Below are 22686 nucleotides of genomic sequence, written 5' to 3'. Positions count from 1 at the left end.
GTATCACTAATGTTTTGTTCCTGCCTTCTTTTCTTTTCCTTGCTTTTGTGATAGGGTTTCTCCTACGCAGCCCTAGCTGGGCTGGCATGGATTATATAGCCTAGACTAGCCTCAAACTCACAGCAATCCCTGTGGCATCCTTTTAATGCAGAGATAAACAGTACAGAATGGAGGGTACGACAGGGAGCCAACTTGAACCTCGCTTCTAGAAGAGGGACACCTGATGATATTTTGTCCTAAGAGATAAAATCTTTAAATTGTACGTTTTATCTGGTTCAAACACTGTTGTGCTGCTTTCATTAAGAAAAGGATGTCAAGTTGGGTGCACACCTTCAATCCCAGCACTCAGGTAGGTAGAGGCAGGTGAATCTCTCAGTTTAAGGCCAGCCTGGTCTATTCAGTGAGCTCTAGGACAGGCAGGGCTAAACAAAAAGAAACCCCATCTCTAAAGAACAAAACCAACCAAACAAATAAAAACATAAACAAACAAAGAAAAGAATGTTAAAAGCTCAGGTATGGAAAAAGGAGACAGCCCAGAAGGTAAAATACTTACTGCACAAGCACAAAGACCTGAATTTGGACTCCCAGTACCCATATAAAAGCTAAGCCTGCCAGCATCTCTGTAACCCCAGTGCTAGAGGTGCAAGTGAGGTACAGTCTATCCAGAACCCAGATTCAGAAGGTATCTTGCCTCAAAAGATAATAATAACAAGGTTCAGGAGATAGAGGTATTTGCTGCTGAGACTGAAGGACAGAGTTCGATCACTAGAACCCACATGGTAGAAGGTGAGAAATGACTCCTACAAGATGTCCTCAGAACTCTGTGGCACATGTACTATAAAGGAGGACACCCAAACTAACCTCTAGACTCCACTCATCTACACACACTGTATCATGCATGCACATGCACGGAGAGGAGGGGAGGGGAGAGGAGGGGAGGGGAGGGGGAAGGAGGGGGGAGGGGAGTAGAAAAGAAGGGCAAAGCTTTTCATAGAATTATACATTCAGTGGTTCACTTTTGGTTTCCAGATTTGCTTATGAATAATAAATATCCACAACTTACCTCTGCCCTTAGCTGTTGCTGCTCCATTGCAATGATGGAGGCCTGGGGACTTGTAGACATACTTTCTTCCGGCTCCTTGAAACCTGGAGCATTCCCCACATCTCCACTCACAAAACTTACAACATTTTCAATCAATGTGTGAACTCCCAAAGACTTGGTAAGGTCAAAATCAGACTCAAAGGAGTAAGAGGAGTTGTAGAACCAATCTCTGGTATGTTTCAGGCGAGTCCAAGAGTCACTCAGAGATTCTAATTGACTATGAATAGGACCTACATGAAAATAGGAGTTAAAAAAAAAATCATACATCAACAGCAATCAAGTAGAGAAGAGAACACATTCTCAAACTAGATGAAGGCTGAGCGCTACTATCATACCAAGTAGTGAGAAATGGATATTCATGTTTGAACACATGCATGCATTAAGTGAATCTGGTCAAAATACTTTGGTTTAAAAAAAATAGAACAAACGAACAAAAATAAACAAACAAAAGTTAAGAGCAATGTAAAAAACTAAAGAGAAAGCCTCGTTGATTTATCGGTGTCCATGTCAATGATTTGGCAACACGCTACCACAAGAAAATAAAGGCAGAAGCTGCTCTGTAAGTGCTTAATCAAAAAGGCTCTGAAATATTACAACACATCATTACTCAGGAGCAACAACAAAATGGGCACTTAGAACTCTACTGGTAAAAGCCAATCAAAAAAGGATTTCATCTGACTAAACATCATTGCAAAGGGAAGTCACAACTGCACAAAATGTCTACAAATCTTCAATGAAATATTAGAAAAAATGGTTATACAAGGGCAAGTAAACTTACAAAAAGGAGACATAAACACCACTTTTAAGTTTCACTTACTACCTGTCATGTGCATATTTATTTACCTCAGGTTGTTAAGCTCCTATATAAAGGAAGCAAAGTTTCACGAAAAAGTAGTATCCATTGTAAAATATTAATGGTATTATCAGCAGTTTGTATTAGCAGCAGTAATAGCTAAGTATTATTAGCTTGCTTGTATTTTTAGGTTAAACCTTTAAACATCAAATACTACCATATTAGAATACAAAAATAACTTTCTAAGTTTCAAGCCAAGTTTAGCTCTAAGTAAAATATATCCATATCCAATTCATATACTTTTTCTTTAAACATTCTTAGGAAACTAAGTTTGCTTAACTTTACTTTCGGTTCATAATAAACCTTCTCATCATTGTTCTATATATGGCCTGGTACTGTATTTATATATTTATATTGTTATTGAATATAAAACTGACAAAAACTTGTATCAATTTGTTTTCTACCTAAATTTTTACTAGGCTTATCATTCTCTTCCTTTTACTGCTATCGATTTTGTCTTACATTCACTCTAAAGATGGACAATCTTTAACTGTGGTGATTATTTTGCATAGGCATGTGTTCTGCATGTATGTGGGGATATAAATACCTAGGTGTTTTTAAATGCTCATGAATGTTTATGCACCTGAATAAAGTTTGACTTAGGGTGTCTTCCTGGATTATTCTCCATTAACATGTTGTTGCAGAGTCTTATAATGAACCTACCACTCAGTGTTTTAGCTTGCTCTGAGGACTCCCCTATCTCTGCCTCCCTTGTGATGGGGCTATAGGTGGACTACTAAACCCAACTGGCCTTCAGGTAGCTATGGAGATCTAAACTCCAGTTCTTACACTTGCATAGCAAGAACTCAGATTCATCCACACAGCCCCAGTTTTAGCAATATTTTACAATCTAAAGAAAGTATTAATTATGTAATCATTTTAAACATATTCTTTTTGTGCAATATAATATTGCCAACATAAATCCAATTTACTATATATAGCCAGGATTCATTTGTTTGGCTGCTATGTGATATCATATCTTATAAACATACCAACTTTCTATATTAGGAATTAATTTTAAGGTACCCAACAAAGATACATATGTTAAAAAATAACTGTACTTGTTAAATTATACCAGACAGAAAGGCTTGGAAAGATTACTACTAGTGGCCACAGAGGAAGAAACCCTACTACAATATTAAGCATTTAGTCTTTCATTTTTTTTTTTACTATTATACTGGTGCCAGTTAAACCTCAGGGCTTTACAATCAGACATGGAAATTCTTAATAGGGAACTAATATTATGAACTATTAAATATCCTAATAAAAAAATTCATATACCAAAGAATTATTACCTTTTATATTTTCATGAAATATTCTTTTCTCAAAAGCTTCTAGGGGTGGTGGTGGTGGTGGTGGTGGTAGGTGTGTGTGTATGTGTGTGTGTGTGTGTGTGTGTGTGTGTGTGTGTGTGTGTGTGTGTATGAGTTAGAGGTGGTAATGGGTATGTAATATACATGGAGGAATGAGTGCAGGCTAAGACAATGTTGGCTATCTGTCCCTTGCTTTCATCTTTGTTTGAGATAGGGTACCTTGGTTTTTGCTGCTGTGTATACCGGACCAGCTGGCCCATAAGCTTCGAGCTATTCCCATCGTCCCTTCCTTCTTGCCATAAAGGGATTGATTATAAGCACACAAATACTTATGTGGGTTCTCAGGACCTGACCTCAGGTTTTCACAAGTACTTTATCCACTGAGCTATTTCCAAAGTCCCAAGAACTTTTTCTAATAAGAGCTCCAGGACTAGAGATACAGTTCCACAGTAGAAAGCTTCCCTAGTATGCACATAAAATTCTGAATTCCATCTCCAATAGAGAGGGAAAATCTTTAATTTTCAGTTTTATGGAAATGAAAATAGTATGAAAAAATCCCTACTTATAGGTACAGCTTTCATATAATTTAGAAAAAAGTAATATCCATGGGTATACATTATGTTAAAATTATTTTATTAAATACAGAAGAAATTTAAACAAAGACACCATTTTCTTAAGCTGTCCAAATTGAAGGGCTGTATATGACTTAACCAACGAATGTCAGGTTTTAGTTCATTGCACTGAGCTTATTTTACTTAATAGCAAATTTCAGAATACAACAGCCTTTTTCTTTTAACACATACAAGTTACTTTTCAGAACAAGTTCCTAATATCTACTGTCCAGTGTTAGAACCACAGAAATGAAAGAGACCTATCTACTTCAACTGAGGACACAGAGGCTCAAACAGATGAATTTCCCAAATTAGCAACATTGGTTCCTTAACTCTAGGTGAAATAGATTCATAAATTCCAGTTATATAATGACTCAAAGCGCACAGATCTATGGAAATTTCAACTGCTTGGTTAATTATATAAAGGCTCAGTCACTAATCTACCAATAGTGAACTGCCTTTATATACAGAGAAATATTCCATGGAATTACTAGACATGCCCAAACTAAATCCCTTTGAAAGCAGGAGTCAGCAAACTTTTTCCGTCATGTGTCACATAGTAAACAGTCCAGTGGTCCATAAGGTCTCAGCCACAATTGCTCAACCCTGATATTATAATAAGAAAACAGACAGATAGTCGATAAACAAATGAGTACAGCTTTATTTCAATTTACAAAAATTGAGAAAGGTCAGACTTGGCCTACTAGATGTAATTTGAAAAAGCTTAAAGGATAAAATTATTGGGTATATGATTCAAATAAACTCCTTATAAATAAAACATAAAACCAGGGAAAAAAAGAAGGGGCATGGTGCACACCTTTAATCTCAGCACTCAGGAAGCAGAGAAAGGAGGATCTCTGTCAGTTCAAGGCCAGCCTGGTCTACCTGTGGTCCAGGCCCAGCCACATAGTGAGAGAAGTCTCAAAAACAAAACAACAAAACAAAACAATGGAGGCCAAAAACTTAAAACACAGAGAAATGAGAGATAGAATTTTACTTTTGAAAAAAAAACAAAAAACAAAACTATTTTTTAATTCTCTGTAATCAAGCTAAAAGGGGAAGGCTCCTACACGTCAGTAGATATGCAGGGCCTTGCTTACTACTTACTATCTCAGAGAAACAGTTCAGCAAGACTTTGTGACTGTTTACTTGTTTTTACAAACTCTGGTTCTTAAATGAAAATTTCAAAATGAACATGGCTGAGCTGCAATACATACTTTATAAACCATAAAATATGTAGGCAAGCTAAAAGGGGAAAAAAATTTAAACATGCCATCATGTACTTGCTTGAAGCTCTTCTTTTTTCTGGGGCTCAAGTGGCCAAAAAGGAGTAAATACCCTACCACATGAGAATCAGAAGACAAAAGCAGAAATTTGATACAGGAGATAACATTTATATTCTTTATGTAACTTGAAATGCACAAATAAAATAGCATTTCACCCAATTTGTTACATCATAAAACACATATTGATAAATATTTCCAGCATTACTTCAGCAATAAAATGCTAAGAACATTGACAAAGACCCGAGAGAGGAACTCAAACTACACTTTAACCAATAAAGTTTACCTAATACGGCTTCTGCTACCACTTCTTAAATCGCTGAGATTCTATCTTCCACTTTCACCATAACAGCTTCAGCTTACACAAGAAATAGCAAGTACTGGTGAAAGGTATTATCTTTCTGCAAATAATTAGCTCAATCTGCACAATCACAGAAAATCTTTTAAGTATGTGTCAAAATACCAAAATGTCAACAGTTTTTGGTAAATTTTGTTAAGAATTTGATAAACTTATAAATGAGTTCATATTTGTGAAGCACTTAAAATAATGTTTGGTGATAATGAGCTGTTTATAAGCTTCTGAATATAAATTTCATTTTGTCCCTGAAGAACTTGCTTCATCTGTTTCTTTTTAATAAAATGTATAGGTTGTTTTTTATTTTAGAATTTAACTGTTTTGTTTTCTTTTGTTTCCCAGCTGGGTCTTGCTATGGCACCCATGTCTGCAGCTCTTGGAGTCACCTTTCCTGCCTCCACCACCCCTCCTGCTCCCATCAAACAGCTGTTACTATAGAAACTTCTGGCCTAGAATTTAACATTTTAATATCTGAAAAGATGAACAAGATGGTCTAGCTAAAGGATATATGCTCCCATTGCTTTGCACCTTCCATGTTTGCTTAGATCACAGTGAAACATTAGCCAGAATCAAGGGTTTTAAAAAGAACAATCATGTTTCATTATCATGAATCTTAATATCCTTAATGTCAAAGAATAAGTACAGATGACTAACCCTTTCAAGGAGCTTTTTAAAAAAGAGACATTGAATACACACTGACCACTAATTATCATTTATTCACACATTTAATTTTAATAAATAAGGTATAATTAAAACTATTGTTTCTCTTGTTCCTCTTATCTGACTTTCACTAAGACCAACAAATGGAAAAGCTATTTAAGAGAATATTTTTGGATTTCCTCCTCAAATAGTAGAAATGAGTAAATACGCATATAAAAGAATCCTCTTTGGCTAGACATTTGTTTGTTCTCCAGGGTACAGGTCACAGTTTCACAACAAACAGTTTGGTCAGAACAGTTCTCATACTTAGACAGTTCAACCGTCTCAGACAAGACATGCATTTTTTGAAGCTAATGGAATCTGATTCAGTTTGACAAATGAAAAAGACAAATAAGACAAGAATAATAAGAATAATAAGAATAAGAAATACTACACTACCATTTAAAAGCAAATAAACAAAATAAACACTTCCTCTAGTGTGTGGACCAAGGATAATCACTAAATATATAAGATTTGTAAAAATTTAGAAAATGTATCAAATGTTTTTAAACATTTTAATTAAAGATTTATTTCAAAGTATGTGTTTATTGGGGTGAGATCTGTGCACATGAATACCGGTGATTATTTTGTTGTTGTTTATTTTGAAACCAAGTCTGTCTACACAGCTTCACTCCTGAAACTAGTGATCTATGAGAGCATGCAGTTCTGTGGACCTGGAGTTACAGGCTGTGAGCAACCTGATATGGGTGACAGGAACTGAACTGTAGTCCTCTCCAAGAGCGGTATATGCTAAACCACTGAGCCATCACTCCAGACACTCTTACACTGTACTTTTAGTGTTTTTGAAGAAAGGGTTCTATTACAGTAAATAAAATAAAATCTGTAAAGTATACATTTTTATTATGTATTAAAGTCTAGGATTCTGAGACAGAAAAGTAACTATTTTGGATTACATTCCTAAAATAGTAACCCTTCTTCTTTTTAGTTAACTTTATTGTAATCCCTACGAATAAAGTAGAGAGTAAATTTATTCCATGGGAACAATAAATTGTTACCACATTAAGTGATTTGATAAAATTTTAAATCACTTTGTCTCCATATTATAATTTCCCAAATAAGTAGTTACAAAAAAAAAAAATTCCATAAAGGTCTCTATATGCTTTTCTGATTTAAAAACAACAACAAAACAGAATTTTCCAATAAGAAAACAGGGGGGTACTAGTACTATCTTGAGATTTTTAAGGAAGATGTTTGTCCATACATCAAATTAAGATTAATTGCTTGATTTAGCTATTTAGCTCTATTTAGAGCTAAAGCTATAGGAGATTTACACATAGTTTTAGGATAAAAGTTTTGAAAAAATATAGGCAACAATTCTAGGTTATAATTTTAATACACTGATTCATAATTAAAATATGGACTACTTCCATACTATCTGAAGATAAACATACTACTCCTTTCCTTTCTTTAAAAGATACTTCTTTGCTTCATACTGCCATGATTAGGGATTAAATATCAAATGTATACTTCAAGATCACTATAAAAAAGCTGTAAAAAAAAATGTACCTATAGCCAATGGACTACCACTTACAAACACAGCTATGATAGAATGTTACATTAGCAAGGTCTCAAACTACAGGTTAGCTCCCCTCTCTACTCCTCAGCAAGTCTACAGCTGCCCACTCCCTGGAATCAATAAATACGTAGTTCTCTAGCACTCGGACTACCACTTCTGAGTGCTGTGATAACAGACATGCACCATCATACTCAGATTTAAATGGAACATCTAACAATATTCACCTTAGCTAAACAAGCTAGAAAAGTAAGTTATGTTCCAAAAACTTGATTGTTAAATCAAAAGAACTGTCAGTTTCCAAAGTACTTTAAATAGAATGTATACTGTTCAATATATTAATATACTTTGTCATAATTTTTATACATTATAAATCATAATATAAAACTGTAATAGAATATTATATTTATAATAAATAAAATACCTTTATAATATTGAATTTTCTTTTGTTTTTAAGAAACCCAGAATCTTGGATACATTTTAATTTCAAGATCCTTCAATAAAGAAAGTTCTGGGCCTTAATAGTCCTAACATTGCAGTAAATTTTATTCTTCAAGAGTAACAATGTTTCTTCTTTTAAGTGTGTATGTGTGTATAATTTTTAAAAATCATATGAACTATGATGTTCCTTTCCCTCATTCCTTATCTTCTCGTCTTTGTTTGTGGGGTTTTGTTTGGTTTTGGTTCTTTTTACATATGTGGAAAAGCCTTAAACACCAAAAAAGGGTTTCATGTTGAAGAATAGAAGTTTGATATCACAGAAACAAATTTTCTTCACAAGCTTTTAGAAAACAGCTACCACCAGTAGAAATTTTTAACATTTTATATTTTTATAAAACTATTATATACATGGTTTTAAATGAAAGTCTTAGTTAATAAGAGAATATTAATATTTAAGAGTGTGTTCAGTTACCCTTGGATTTATATTATCTAAAGCCACTGCTCTTTTCCTCCATTTGCCTATGTGTTAACTGATACACATTAAGAAAGAGCTACTAAGAAAAGACTCCTGGTAATACTATAAAACTGCATACCATATAATAAAAGAACAAATTAGGGAGGGTAATGTAGAAACTTTTATTTGAAGGTGTATGTGTGTGTGTATTAGTGAGCCGGAGCATAGAAAACTACACACATAACCTCCCAGGCAACATTTCTGGAATTCTATAGTATTTTTCAAAAGTGCCTTTTAAACAAAACACAGGAAAAAATAACTAATTATTAACTCACATGCACTCCCAGATTTTAAATATATGTGCATTGTGGAGAAAATTACCTTCCTCTTAATTTTTCTAATAAAATACTCTCAATTGCTTTTGGCAATGATATCCCAGTGACAATCAGATTTAAATATATCAGACAGAAAAACAGCTACTTAATTTAAGCTGGTTTTACCTCTCTTCCTATGAGATGATGCCAAATCAAAGTCAACATTTCGTCGGCCACTCTATAACAAGTTTAAAAAAAAAAGTTTAGGTTTTAAGAGTTTTATTATTGTTTATTTAATAAAGCATTAAAATAACCCATATAGTTATAGTAATGTCCTATTTTTTCACCAATAAATTCTGACCAACCACACACCCACTGAAAACAACTATAAAAGTGCCCATACACATAACTCCACAGATCTTAACTCAAACACATGCATTAATTACCACAATAAAAGAGCAATTGCTGATACCTTTCTCTTGTCTTTATGTTCATCTTCCAGTTACAGAATGACAATAATATTTCAAATACCTAAAAACACTGTAATAATGTCCTAGTTACCAAAATTACTATTTTTCTGTCTTTATTTTCCTTTCTTTTCAAACTTTGCACTAGCCTTAACTGGGAATTTAGAGGTCATCTGACAAATATTCTAACAAAGAAAGTTACACAGTTCTAAGATTCTACTGGCATTCCAAAATACTTCCTAATTGATGAAACTGCAGACAGCTTAATAGAGTAAATGCTTTCAGAAAAAGAGAAGTTTATTCTCTCTGTATCAGGTGGTGGGGGTATAAACTGTCTACTCTCAACTGTCCATAAGCACAACCAATTATACATAAACCACACTCAGTTAACTTGAGTTCATGTATTTCATATGATGGCAATTTCAATTGTACTTTGACAGTGTTTCACACAAACAAAAGAATATGTGGCAAATAAGACTATGGAAGAGGATCATTTGATAAATACTGTAAAAAGTCTTCACCTATTACAAATATAAACACATACAAATGTACCCATGTGTAGGTAAATATATATTGTCTTATCTGTCCATACATACACATCAATGGAAAGTGCTAGGTCTCAGACCATTTTATGCTGAATAAACCAAATCATCCAACTAGTCTCCCAAAGACTGTGTTATGAAATGTTTTCATCACATGTACTTTTGTGTAAGAAGAGATTAATCTCACCTCAAAAATAGAAATAGCTATTTCTCTTTACCTGAGTTGTCTTTATCCTTTAGACACTGAATTGTATAATGTATATTTCTGCGTGGTGGCTCCTTTCTACTTAGAGAATCCCTAGTAATGCATAAATCTTACTCGGGGCTTTACCTTTTGGTCTAGTCTTTTTTCAGTATTCATTCATGTAGATTGTCCGTTTGTAAAGTATTTGCTATAAGCTAAATAATCCTTTTAGTTCTGAAGAAGCTAGGTAATAGCATTAAGAATAACCCACAAAATATTGATAAGAATGACAATCTGAACTCAAATAATTCAAGGAATGTCAATCAAATATGGTTCGGTATTTTTGGTTCACTAAGACAGTGTAGATAATTCATTATAAAATAGATGTTGCAAAAGAAGGCTCAAAGATTTATCACTAAACTAGTTACCTTTGTTTATTTGAAACTAACTTCTATTTCATTCACTAACAACCTAAGGGCACTACTAGACATATAAGAATAATGGGTTACCACCTCATAAAACAGTACAAGAGAAGAAGTTGCAAGAGAAAGAAGAAGCCACTATTACATGAGCTAAGATTCGGGTAGACTAATCCAGCAGTCTAAGCAAGAGTTAATCTATGAATCTGGACCTCAGGAATAAGTCAGGACTCAAGACCAAAACCCTTGACAAGTGTAATACAGGTATGTTATCTCTATCATAAATCTTTCAAGTTTGGATATGCCTAAAACAAGCGTAAACAACTCAACCTAAAAACTTTATATATCTATAGCTTGAAAGCAAGAGTCCTTCTTTAGATATACCTACCAGTGCATAACCCTCTTCATCTGATTCAGGCTGAGACAGATCAGATTCACTCCTTGATTTGATCAGTCTGTAACTTGGACTTGCATGAACTAGGCGGCTCTCAGCAGTGAGACTTTCACTCCTGTCTCACAAACACAAAGAAAAGGTTTTTGATTGGGGACTGTTAGTGAACATAAAACTGAATGGAACTAGCAACACAAAGACAAAGTACAGTGAAATCATTATGTCTGCCCATAGAAAGCTTGGCTCACATAATAAAAAAAGCCCTTTGAAGTATTTTTATACAGTTACATTACAGAAAGATATAAGTAATTTTTGGATGTTTGTTAACTGTGGCTGTTTATATGTATGGAAACCTTCCTCCTCATGGAACCAGAAATTCACATTCCAGGCTGAGCCAGCACTACTGTTTATTTTCAATTCATTCCAGTCAACTTGCATTTCTTCCTCTGTCTTTGACACTACCAAACAGAAACTGTAAGAAGTACCACAGGGAAGAGAACAGCATTTTCAGGTTCCAGTCAGGCCCACCTGGTCATGAGTCCAGTGCCTTCAGAGGCACTCACAGAAGGCTGCTGTAACTGCCCTTCTTCCCTTCGCTTCTGAAGCTCATCAATCACAGGACTTACTCCTAATATTAGGAGCGCACAGCGGTGGATCACAGAGTTGCAGGCAGCAGTGTACACATCCTGCCCCTCAGGAAGGTCTGTGCTGACCCGTCGTTCTTGCTGAGACTGTGGAGGTGGGTCATCAGCTCGGACCCCAGACCCTGCCCCACTGTTCATTCTATCTCGGTCTCGGCTACGAGCTACTTCTCGGGCTGAGAGGAAACACTGAAAGATTTCTGTAACATGCAACACAAAAACAAGGTCTTAACACATGGGGGAGAAAAGCAAAGAAAATAACAATGAAAATAGTCAAAAAGTTTGAACCAAAACTTAGTGAAACAGGGAAAAATCAGTTTTTAGACAAGAAATTTAGCATAGTAAGAAAGTTACAGTAAATGTCATACATTTGCAATAGGAAATGTGTATCTACCTCATAGAATTTGGATTTGGATGGTTCCACCTTGAAAGAGAGTTGTGCCATCTTAAAATGTCAAATTGGTAAACTGACTTAGGTGTAATCACATGAGATCTGTGACTTTGGAAAGGGCCATTTGGCCTGTCTTTTCTTCCATGAAGCAAGTCATGTAGACTCTTTTAAAAGGATACATCCTTTTAGGATCACAGCTAGAAAATAATTTCAACCCTCAAAGACTGCTAATGGGGCTGCCAAGTCAGGCTACGCAAGCTCTCTAAAGTGACCATCTGCCCTGCTTCCCTTACAACATCCTTGGAATTTTCCCCTATTCTAGGTATCCACCTGTCCAGTCATTTCTTAAATTAATCATTCTTTATTGACAAGATATAAAAGCATCAAGCTTTAGTAATTTCTTTTCAAATTCACTTTCTTGGGAGGATCCCCATGTACATACAAACCTAATGAAAATTTTCTACTTTTGTAAATCAGCTCTTGTATTAATGAGATTCCTACATCTAGTCAAAAAGGTCACATAACAACTAAAGAATGACAGAGTGGGTCCCCTTCTCCAGGATTTCGAATCTTACTAGTGAGTTAGGTCTCAGACCAGCAGCAGCTGCTGTATTTGTGCAAATGTGCAAATGCAAATATCAGACCCACCCAAACTTTCTGAATCAGGAGCTCTGCAAATTGAGCCCAGCAATGTTTTAACAAATCCTCCAGCTGGTTCTAAAGATCAATATAAGGCTTTAGGTCAGTGATTCTCAACCTTCCTAATGATGTGACCCTGATGCTATGGCACAACAATGCCTCACATTGTAGTGACCCCTAACCATAAAATTATTTTCATTGCTACTTTATAACTATAATTTTGCTATTGTCACAAACCATAATATAAATATACAATATGTAGGATGATTTTAGAAGACCCCTATGTTTGACATACCCCAAAAGGGATGGCAATACTTGAGAACCACTGTTCTCTAGGTTACGTTTCAAAAAGAAAAAACTTGCTTATTTCTGAAATGTTCAATATCTTGGTATGGGAAAAATGTCAGGTTACAAGGAAAACAGACAAATTTAAGCTTATGCATAATGAAGAGCATCTTCCTATCTGAGTTTATATAATTCCTAACACCTGAACTTGACTGACTCTTAAACACATTAAAAAGAAGCAACCACTGATGTCTTTGCTGAAACTGAAACTGTTTATGATGGGCAAGATTGCCTCCACAGTTAAAACACCATCATCTAGCAGGGTCGGGTCCATTTGACACAACCCGTGTTGCTCACAAGTATAAAATGCTAGTGAATCAGCAAGGTTCTGAGGCTGCTATTATAATGGTGAAAATTTTACAATAGCTAAAGAACTTTGCTCAAATCTGGAGTACAAGTGGTATTCTTAATAGAAAATGCAGGCAAAAAAGTTGGCAAAACATTAGATTCATCTGTTAATATGGAAATTACTAGTTAAAAGTGTGTATCAGCCTGGTAAAAATATAATAATAAAGTATAGTTGAAATTTACAATTTTAAAAGCTCTATACAGAAATCACAATTTGGACTTCCTAAATGGCATAGTAAGGGGTTCTTTCCCCACAAAGAGGTCTCCAGCCTGATGAAAGCTGACATGCTCTGAGGGCTTTTCAAGCCAGAACATGCAATGCAAAGGCATTAGAGTGACACTACCCTGTGTTCAAAAGTCCCCTGTAATGTTGGCTAATGCAAACTTAAATCCCTGGTACAGTGTCAGATGCATTTTAGAAGCATGACACAGATGCTCTTTCTCTGTTTTCCTACAAAATGTCAGGATCCTCACGTCTCAAGGGAGAAGAATGTACTTACTGCCAGCTGTCATTACTTCATGCTCCCGTTCTTCTTCCTCATCTTCTGGCTCTGGGTGGCCATCCTCCCTGTCTCTCTCAGCCAGCTCTTCCATTTCAGCTTCTTCATCAATGGTCCGGGTAAAGGAATGTTCTTGAGGATCAACATCTGCAGAGTCTTGGTTATCTGCGATCTTAAAGAAATAATAGGAAACTACACTGACTATATTTTTTTCAAAGCTTCAAAAAGTTTTCAAGAAACCTAAATTTTTATGTCTTGGAAAATACTGCTGATATCAACAATAACACATAAACTTTACAAATAATACACTGGTAATTTGCAAAGATTACACAGACTATATACACATATATACAAACAAACATATGTTCTTTCCTGCCTGGTATTTTCACTGAAATGTCAATGCTATAAATTACTTCACGTTTACTTTGTGTTTGGCTATAAAACTACAAAGCTGCAATGTAAGTTACAAAATGATGTAAGCACAAAAGGTGATTTTTGTTACTTGGTTTTGGTTTTTTTTTGTTATTCTTTGGTTGGTTGGTTGGTTGGTTGGTTGGTTTGAGATAGGGTCTCTCTATTCAGCCCTGGCTGTGCTGGAACTCAAAATGTATGCCAGGCTAGTCTTTAACTCAAAGAACCACTTGCCTCTGCCTCAGAGTGCTGGAATTAAAGGCATGTGCCATTATGACCAGCATTGATTCTATTGTTCCCTTCAAGTTCTCTATGCTATTACTCTGTACAAATAAATGCTTGCAGGAACAGTACGAGGGTTCCAACTCAAAGCCTTACCTATGCTTAAACAGCACTCTATCATATAACTTTAAGTCCGAATCACCAATAATTCTAAATTTAAGATGGTACATTTTAAAATAAAACTTTGCCCTCCTTCCCAACCACAAAAATCCAAAAGTTCAAAATCTAGTAAGAACAATGTTAATGTAGTTTCCCATAATGGTCATGCTACCCAAGAGTTAGCTATACTTAGAAAAGTCTCAAATATCATAACTAAATAATTCATCTAATAAATTTCAACACAAAGTACAAATGAAAACTTTCAATTACAATCATAATAAAGGATATCTGTGATTCATGACCGGTAAATAACTTAGAAACTTTACAATATATAAATACTTAGCACTGAGGCCCATATGTCACATATTTACTTTCATATACATGAGTTTCAAATTAGAGCCTTGAGAAATAAAGTAGTACTTCTTCTGAACATTTAAGGTCACTCTCAAATATCCATACCCATAAATACTAAGCCAGTACATGCTGAACTCTTGTCTGTTGTTTATGTTTAAGAACTAAATCACAAAGAGCAGAAACTCTGATGTGTCCTAGTTTTAAAGTAAGCACTGTGAACAGGCTTATTTCTATAATTACAGGATTGTGCTGTCAGAATCACCAAGTCCTTTCAAAATCACCTATTTGTTCCCATATTTACTCCTGGATCACCCTCAATTAGTGGCCTCAATCTTCACTTTCAGAGTACACAACTGTAACTACAGAGCTGATGCATTGTTTATAACCTTGGCCTTTTCTCACCTTTTACTACATTGAGAATTTTTAATAATTTTCAGTTCTTGTATGACTGCTGCATTTTTTTAATCCATCTGAAGTATCTGGTAATATCCCTGATAATTTCTGGCATTGTAAGTTAAACAGGGTAATTCCGATTCAACTTAATTTTTAAAAAGGAGAATATTATCCATGGTATGAATAAGCCAGTTTGTAACTATCATCTATGCAGGCTATTACCTAGCAGCCCTATTACACTTACTTAAAAATGAGGTAAATAAACCCCAATGCTTTTATTCTTCCAATACTTTCCACTAGAAAACATGCTAGCATGTTTTGAACATTCACACCAATCGTGGCATGTTTTTCATAAATTGTGGGGCCACCTCTGACAAGCTTGCAGGAAAACATAGAAATTAATTGATTTCCAACTTTACCCATCTGTCTCGTGATGATGACCTGGTTTGAATAAGTTCAAGGTTCTTGCAAGCAAGTAAACGACTTCGAACTTTGTATACACAACGATACACTTCTGATAAGCTTTTACCAGGTTGGTATCTAAATAAAGAACCAAAATAGAAAAGTTACCTAGTTTCTAACATCATGAGAGCAAATATTTGTCTGAGGATAGTTTTTAAGTTACTTGCCGGCTTTCTCCACATGCTTGACTAAGTAAGTTTGTGTGTTTGAGGAGTGCTGCAAGAACAAATCTAGACACAGTGTCCAAGAGTGACTCATTGCTTAAAGTTGCACTGTCCCAGTCTGAAAATAAAATGATACAATGACATTTAAAAGGACTCAGAAAACAGGTCTGAGGTAATATTAATAGCTTTTGTTCCCCAACATCTGAATTTCACTGACATTTGGAACAACTACTTGACAAATGCACAAATACTGTTTCAGGTACTGTGGATACAGTTTTGAGCCATGACTCTGATCTCATGGAATTTGAATCTTGGTATGGGTTATGGAGATGCAAAAGACATAAATGACAGGCACGGGCTAAGGAGAGAAACAACACAGGGCAAGAACTGGGGAACTGTGCTATATAATTACTATTTCATACAGGGCGCTCTGATCAGTTTTCTGATTTGAACAGAGAGCTAAGTGAAGCAAGGAAAGAAGCCTCAGTGTTACAGAATATCATTAGGATAACCAGGGTTCAAGAGGTCAGAATTGCTGGAACAAAGGTACATGTACAAGAGTGGTAGGAGATGACATTAGAGAGCTAGTGGGGAATTAGACTATAACTTGTCTATATGACTATTTTAAAAAATGGGGAGTAGCAAAGAGAGTTTTGAACACAGAAATGGCATGACCTGACTTATATTTTAAAAGCTCTACCTCTTGAATAGTAAAAGCAGATAGTAAAAAGCAGAACTCATTACTGCAGTAAGCAACAACAGTGGTCAAACCAGGGTAGGAACAATTCAAGTAGTGAGAAGTTGTCAGAGTCCGCATAAACTCTGAAAGCACTGTTACAATCTGAAGCCAACAAGAATTTAAATGTATTAGTTATAGTGAGATTGGAAGACCACACAAGTTTTGTAGGAAAAGAACTGGAATCAAAGTCGAGTTTTGAACACTTTCCATTAAGCAGCCTAAAACTGAATGCACTATTCACTTAGGCACACACACATATGAAACTATGTATATGATATGTAGATTTATATGGTATTATTTTAAGCCATAAAAGTAGATCCTGTGAGAGTTCAAGAGCATCTGGGCAATTAAAAATACCTAGACAGAAAAAAAATGCCTAGACAGAAATGAATATATATAATTGAAAGCTCAAACCACAGCATTAAATGAAGAAAACCAGTCAGGTGGGTCATCTGCCCCCCCCTCACATTCTTTTAATTCTATGTTGGCAGACCATGGAGTATATTATACTAAATAGAGTATATACTCTTAAAATAAAGAAAATTCATCAGATTCAATGGGGGGGGGGCAGAGTTCTTCACTGCTCATCTGACAGATTTACTGAATAATGATTGTACTCCAATGTGAAATCAAACAAAAAGTATCCTTGGAAAATATTAAGACCCAATTTAGTTTTACTTGTTCTTAACTATTCTTAAGGCTCCTTCCCCAAAAGATAAAATGCTATATATTAATTTTCGCTTTTTTTCTATGTATAAGTTAAAAGTATAAATCCAGACTTAACTAATTTATACACAAAAGAACTGATAATGCAAATATGCCTAACTTTATATAAAACTTTAGAGTCCACAGAGACTCTTGTAACAACCGTGTACACTGTATATATGCATTCAGAATTTATCCACATCAGGTTCTCAAGGTGTTGCCTGTTCCACAGACCTGGTTACTGTCTGAAAACTGTTATGACATAATTAAACAGTGGAGGGGGGTAGGGGAGAGGAGGAGGGGAGGGGAGGGGAGGGGAGATTGCACCCTGGAGTAGAGTGCCATGACATGTATGAAGGGCAAAGGGCAAACTATCTCACGTGGGTCCCTGGGACTGAACTCAGGATATCAGGTTTGGCACAAGTGACCATGAGACATATCACTAGCTACCAAGCTATCTTTCCACTAGTATTTAAAATAACTGATCTAGGAATGGTAGCACAATGCAGTAATTTCAGTACTCAGGAGGCTGAGGCAAGAGGACTAAGAGTTTAATGCCAGACTTGAGCTTAAGCCTCTGTCTTTAAAAAAAGAGAGATGTACATATTGGTTAATTTTATTTATAAAAGATAAAAGCCAATGAAAAGTGAAGACGTATTTACTTTTACCATCTTTTAAACCTGAGAATTCCAAGATACAGAAGAAAACTAAGGATAAGAAAGAAACAACACAGAAAAAAAAAAAAAAAACAGAGACTACAGATGTTACCCTCAACGATATGGGCGACTGTGTTTGTCTGGTTGGGGTACTTATTTTGAGATAGGGTTTCATGTAACCCATATTAGCCTCAAACTCACTATATAGTGGAAGCTGATCTTAAACCGACCTTCCTGCTTCACATCCAGAGTGCTGGAATTACAGGTATGCACCACTATGCCCGGCTTTAATATGGGTCACTGTCAAACATGGGAACTAAGAATAAATCAAGGATATTTTCTGAAATTTGCACATACAGTTAATTCTACTAAATAAAAATATTAGAAATAGAAATATTACCATATATTTGTAGACTATTCACTATTAATAGCATATTTTATCTCAAATGGGTACTATTAGCACTCTGAATAGGCAAAACTTTTTATATAAAGAAATATTCAGTAGGCCTACAGCCTAGACATCTAAATATACATCCTCTAATATAAAGCTTCACTGAATACTTTCATAAAATGATTTATTACACAGAGCCCACCTTTAACACAATCAATTTTCTTTAAATGGGGTCTATGTGAGTACCTCAAATAACCTGATACAATGATGCATTTTCCACAAACAGAAAAACAATTATTTTAAGCTGCTACTTATATGAAATTATTTTCCTCAAAAAAAGCAATAGGAATAGCTCCTATTATTTTTTATCTATACAAACACATGAATTATTTAGGCAAGTTAGATATATATTTCCCCATTTCCTTCTCTTTATCTTACCTTTACTGACAGCATAATCCTGCATGCTGATCCAAAGGCTTCTGGCAGGCTCTTTAGAACAACCCAATGCCAAGTCTACATAGACAGCAATTTCAGGCCGCAATTTGTAATCAAAAGGCTTCTGTTCTTCATTTCCTGAAAGAGCTACTTCTAATAGGCAGCTCATACATTTATCTATTAAAAAAAAATTTAATTAATAATTCTATTTATTCATTTCTCTTTCTCCCATCATCCCTGTGCATGAGTGTGTGTGTGTGTGTGTGTGTGTGTGTGAGCACTACAGCATATGGACGGTCAGAAGACAACTTGTGGGAGTCACTTTTCTCCTTGCACCAAGTAGGTCCTAGTGATCAAGCGCAGCTATCAGTCCTAGCAGCAAACACTTTACACCTTGAGCCATCAGTCCTCAAATTCTCTTTGTTTGGTGCTTCAGATTTGAGACAGGGTTTCTCTGTGTATCACTGCCTGTCCTGGAACTCGCTCTGTAGACCAGCCTGACCTCAAACTCAAGAAATCTGCCTGCCTTTGCCTCCCGGCTGCTGGGACTAAAGGTATGTGCCACTACCATCTGGTTAAACTCCCAATTTTAAACTTCATAAATTTTGTAACTGCAAATAAAATCGTATATACTCAAAACATGAAATTATGTACTTGGGGCTAAAGTAGACACTACTAAAATAAAGTGCTCTACTTTCTTTTTTTTCTTTAGTTGGAGGAAGTATCACCTTTCTAACTCCCTCTAAAAAAGAAAGAAATGGACATTTTGGCAAATAGAGCCAGGGATAGAAAATGTCCTACACATATGTGAAGCACAGCCTTGAAAACCATTGCATTAAAATTGCATAGTATACTCTTTGAAAAAAGTAAAGCCACAACAAAGACAATAAAATGTTTTCTCTTTGATAGACTTAAAGGAAAACAATCAGTTAAGAGTGATACAAAAAGGATCACAGATGCCATGAACAAAACTTCCAATTCCTCAACAGGACCTCTAGCATTCAGAATCACTATTACATTTCTAGAAACAAGGATGCTGCCCTACCATCTGGGTCAACCCTCTGTCTCCCAAGTACTACAGTGTTGAGAATGTGCACACCTACAGCTGGGTCACTTCACTTTTTATTTCCACTGTTCCAAAATGATGGTCAGGGTTTTGACAAGTACCAAAAGGCAATTCAAACCATAACATAACAGGAATATTATACATTCAGTTTTACAGAGGCAAATACCTTTTCTTGATATGTTACACAATTTTATTTTTTAAAAACTAAAAAATAATATTAAAATAGAAGTTTATTTTACTCATACTTAAGGTATGTATGGATCAACAGACACCTTTTTTACTCAAAGGATTACTAGGGACTACCACAGGCATTAGCGCTGAAAATGCTGGAATCTTATCCTGCTGTTGCCTGAGTACCCCACAATTTAACTTTCTACACTTCATATGTATCAATCTAGCATTCATTAGCCACAGTCAAACTCACTTTCTAGTTCAAAAGTGAAATGATGGGTACTTGCTTCTATTTGAAAAAAGAACTATTTTCCTTGCTCTTTTTATCATATGTGCATGCCCAAAGCAAAACTTTTCTTTTTCTTCTACCTTCCCTTTCTACCTGTCTCTACCCCAGCCCTTTCCTAATCTGTAGGCTCCCTCTTTTTCCTCTCTTGCCCCCTCTCTCTTTACTTTGTGTATATCTGAGTCTTTTTCTTACTGGAAAAATAACAAAAATTAGGCTCAATATAGGCTAGCTAATCCTACTCAATATTTCATAGAATCAAATTTAGAGGCCCAGTGAGATTAAAATATAAATCCTAGATTACCATACACTGGGACAATGAATAAATCTTGTGTTTAGTCTAAGAGCCAACAAAGAAGAGAAATGGGAAAGATAGAAGGAAAGGGAATTCCCAAAGGAAACTACAAATGGAGGAATAAAACCTACAGGTAGTGACTGTGCTAGCTAGTTTTATGTCAACTTGATACAAACTATAGTAATCTGAGTAGAGAGAACCTCAATTGAGAAAATACATTCATAAGATTGGACTACAGGCAAACCTGTAGGGTATTTTCTTAGTGATAAATGTGGTAGGGATCAGTTCATTGTGGAAGGGTTTGCCCCAGAGCTGATGGTCCTGGTTTCTATGAAAAAGTAGGCTGAGCAAGTCATGGGGAGCAAGCCTTCAAGTAAGCAGCATTCCTCCTGGCTCCAAGTTCCTGTCATCATCTGACTTCTTGTTCTGACATCTTTATTGATAAACAATGAAGTAGAAGTATAAGCCAAATAAACCCATTCCTCTCCAAGGTGCTTTTGGTCATGGTGTTCCATCACAGCAATTGTAACTCTAACATAGTGTCTGAAAATTGGACACTGCTCAGTCCTGATAGGTACTCTTCCAGTGCATTCTACTCAGGGAAGAGGTTTTCTAACCCCAAGCTTTAGAACACAAATATTTTTTTCTATGACTTGATCAAAATAAGGGAAAAGTGTTAAGAAAATAGGATCAAACCTGTATTTCCAGCGTTTTTGAAATGAGGGTTTCTCATTGTAGCCCAGTTGAGTCTGGAACTTATATAGCTTAGACTTGATCTTGCAGCAATTCTCCTGACTCAGCCTCTCAAGTGCTGGGACTACAGGACTGAGCTACCATAGTTGGCTCTAGAAAAGTGGTTTGCAAACCTATGGGTCGCAACACCCCTGGGAATGGCATATCACATACCCTGAATATCTGATATTTACATTATGATTCATAACAGTAGAAAAATTACAGTTATAAAGTAGCAATGAAATAATTTTATGGCTAGGTGTTACCACATCATGAAAAACTCTATTAAAAGTTTGCAGCATTCCAAAGGTTGAGAACTACTGCTCAACATTTCCCTAGATCCATATACCCCTACACTAGTGGTTCATAACCGTGCTGCAGAACTTAACTGTTTTTCTGTAAACTGTACATTACAATTTTAGATCCTGTTTTGACCTAATGTGGAAAATGCATGAGTTCTGTTTTCAACACTCAGGTAAAAGATCTCCAAGAAGAAACAAAGAAGTACGTGTTTCACGTGCTTCAGAGAAGCGTATTACCCAACTGAGGGGTGTCCATTTCCACACCATCACTGAAAAGTGGTGTTTTCATCCAATATGCAGTATCCTGTTCCTCTGGAGACACAGGGGAGCCTTGAAGCATGCCACCAAGACATCGGCCAATGAGGAGAGCAATTGTTCTTTCCAGATCCACAAGCCATACCCAAGATTGAGCTGGCTGAGGTAATGGCACACCAGCTGGGTCAATTACTTCTGGCCCCCCTGGAGAGAAAAATCAGTAGTAATTGTGTCTTTATCTGATATTTTAATTTTTAAAAGCTTTCTCATTGTCTCTAACCTATTAAACTATAACATATTGAAAAAAATATTTTCTTAAGAAGAACACATATTATTTTCTGTGTACAAATTACCTGGTCTATTAGACTAATTTAAAATTTACTCAAAAATATAAGGCTATCAAATAAAATTTCCTTTGTTATGTTACTAATTTTAACCCTAACCCTAATAATAAATCAGCCCAAGTAAACTTATCTCAAGAGATTCTATTATACTATCTAGATTAAATTTTACCATTTTTAGTCAGTCTTTGGGACTTTTTTTCCAAAACCAAACAAGAACTCATTAATTAAAGTAACACTATTGTTTAATGATCTTCTGGCTTGAACTCAGAACTGTCTTATACTAAGAACCAGACCCGAGGTTTCTTTCCCTTTTTTTTA

The 22686-nt window shown here is 35.5% G+C and overlaps 1 protein-coding gene across 5 annotated transcripts in view; it reads right to left on the bottom strand.

The window, feature by feature from the left end:
* Window positions 1–22686, bottom strand: part of Herc1 (HECT and RLD domain containing E3 ubiquitin protein ligase family member 1) — a 159282-nt gene that overhangs the window by 77899 nt on the left and 58697 nt on the right. For all 5 annotated transcript variants that reach the window (XM_029481107.1, XM_029481103.1, XM_029481105.1 and 2 more), the window contains exons 18-26: window positions 22007–22228; window positions 18921–19094; window positions 15995–16109; window positions 15785–15905; window positions 13827–13998; window positions 11491–11803; window positions 10960–11080; window positions 9146–9197; window positions 1064–1332 (exon numbers count right to left, since the gene is read on the bottom strand). In XM_029481107.1, the coding sequence (XP_029336967.1) occupies window positions 1064–1332; window positions 9146–9197; window positions 10960–11080; window positions 11491–11803; window positions 13827–13998; window positions 15785–15905; window positions 15995–16109; window positions 18921–19094; window positions 22007–22228 (1559 nt within the window). The remainder of the gene's footprint in view (window positions 1–1063; window positions 1333–9145; window positions 9198–10959; window positions 11081–11490; window positions 11804–13826; window positions 13999–15784; window positions 15906–15994; window positions 16110–18920; window positions 19095–22006; window positions 22229–22686) is intronic.

The sequence above is a fragment of the Mus caroli genome, chromosome 9, assembly GCF_900094665.2.
Source record: "Mus caroli chromosome 9, CAROLI_EIJ_v1.1, whole genome shotgun sequence".
NCBI classification, from domain to species: domain Eukaryota; kingdom Metazoa; phylum Chordata; class Mammalia; order Rodentia; family Muridae; genus Mus; species Mus caroli.
Note: the sequence above shows the minus strand (reverse complement) of the source record. Positions and strands in the feature narration are given on the sequence as shown.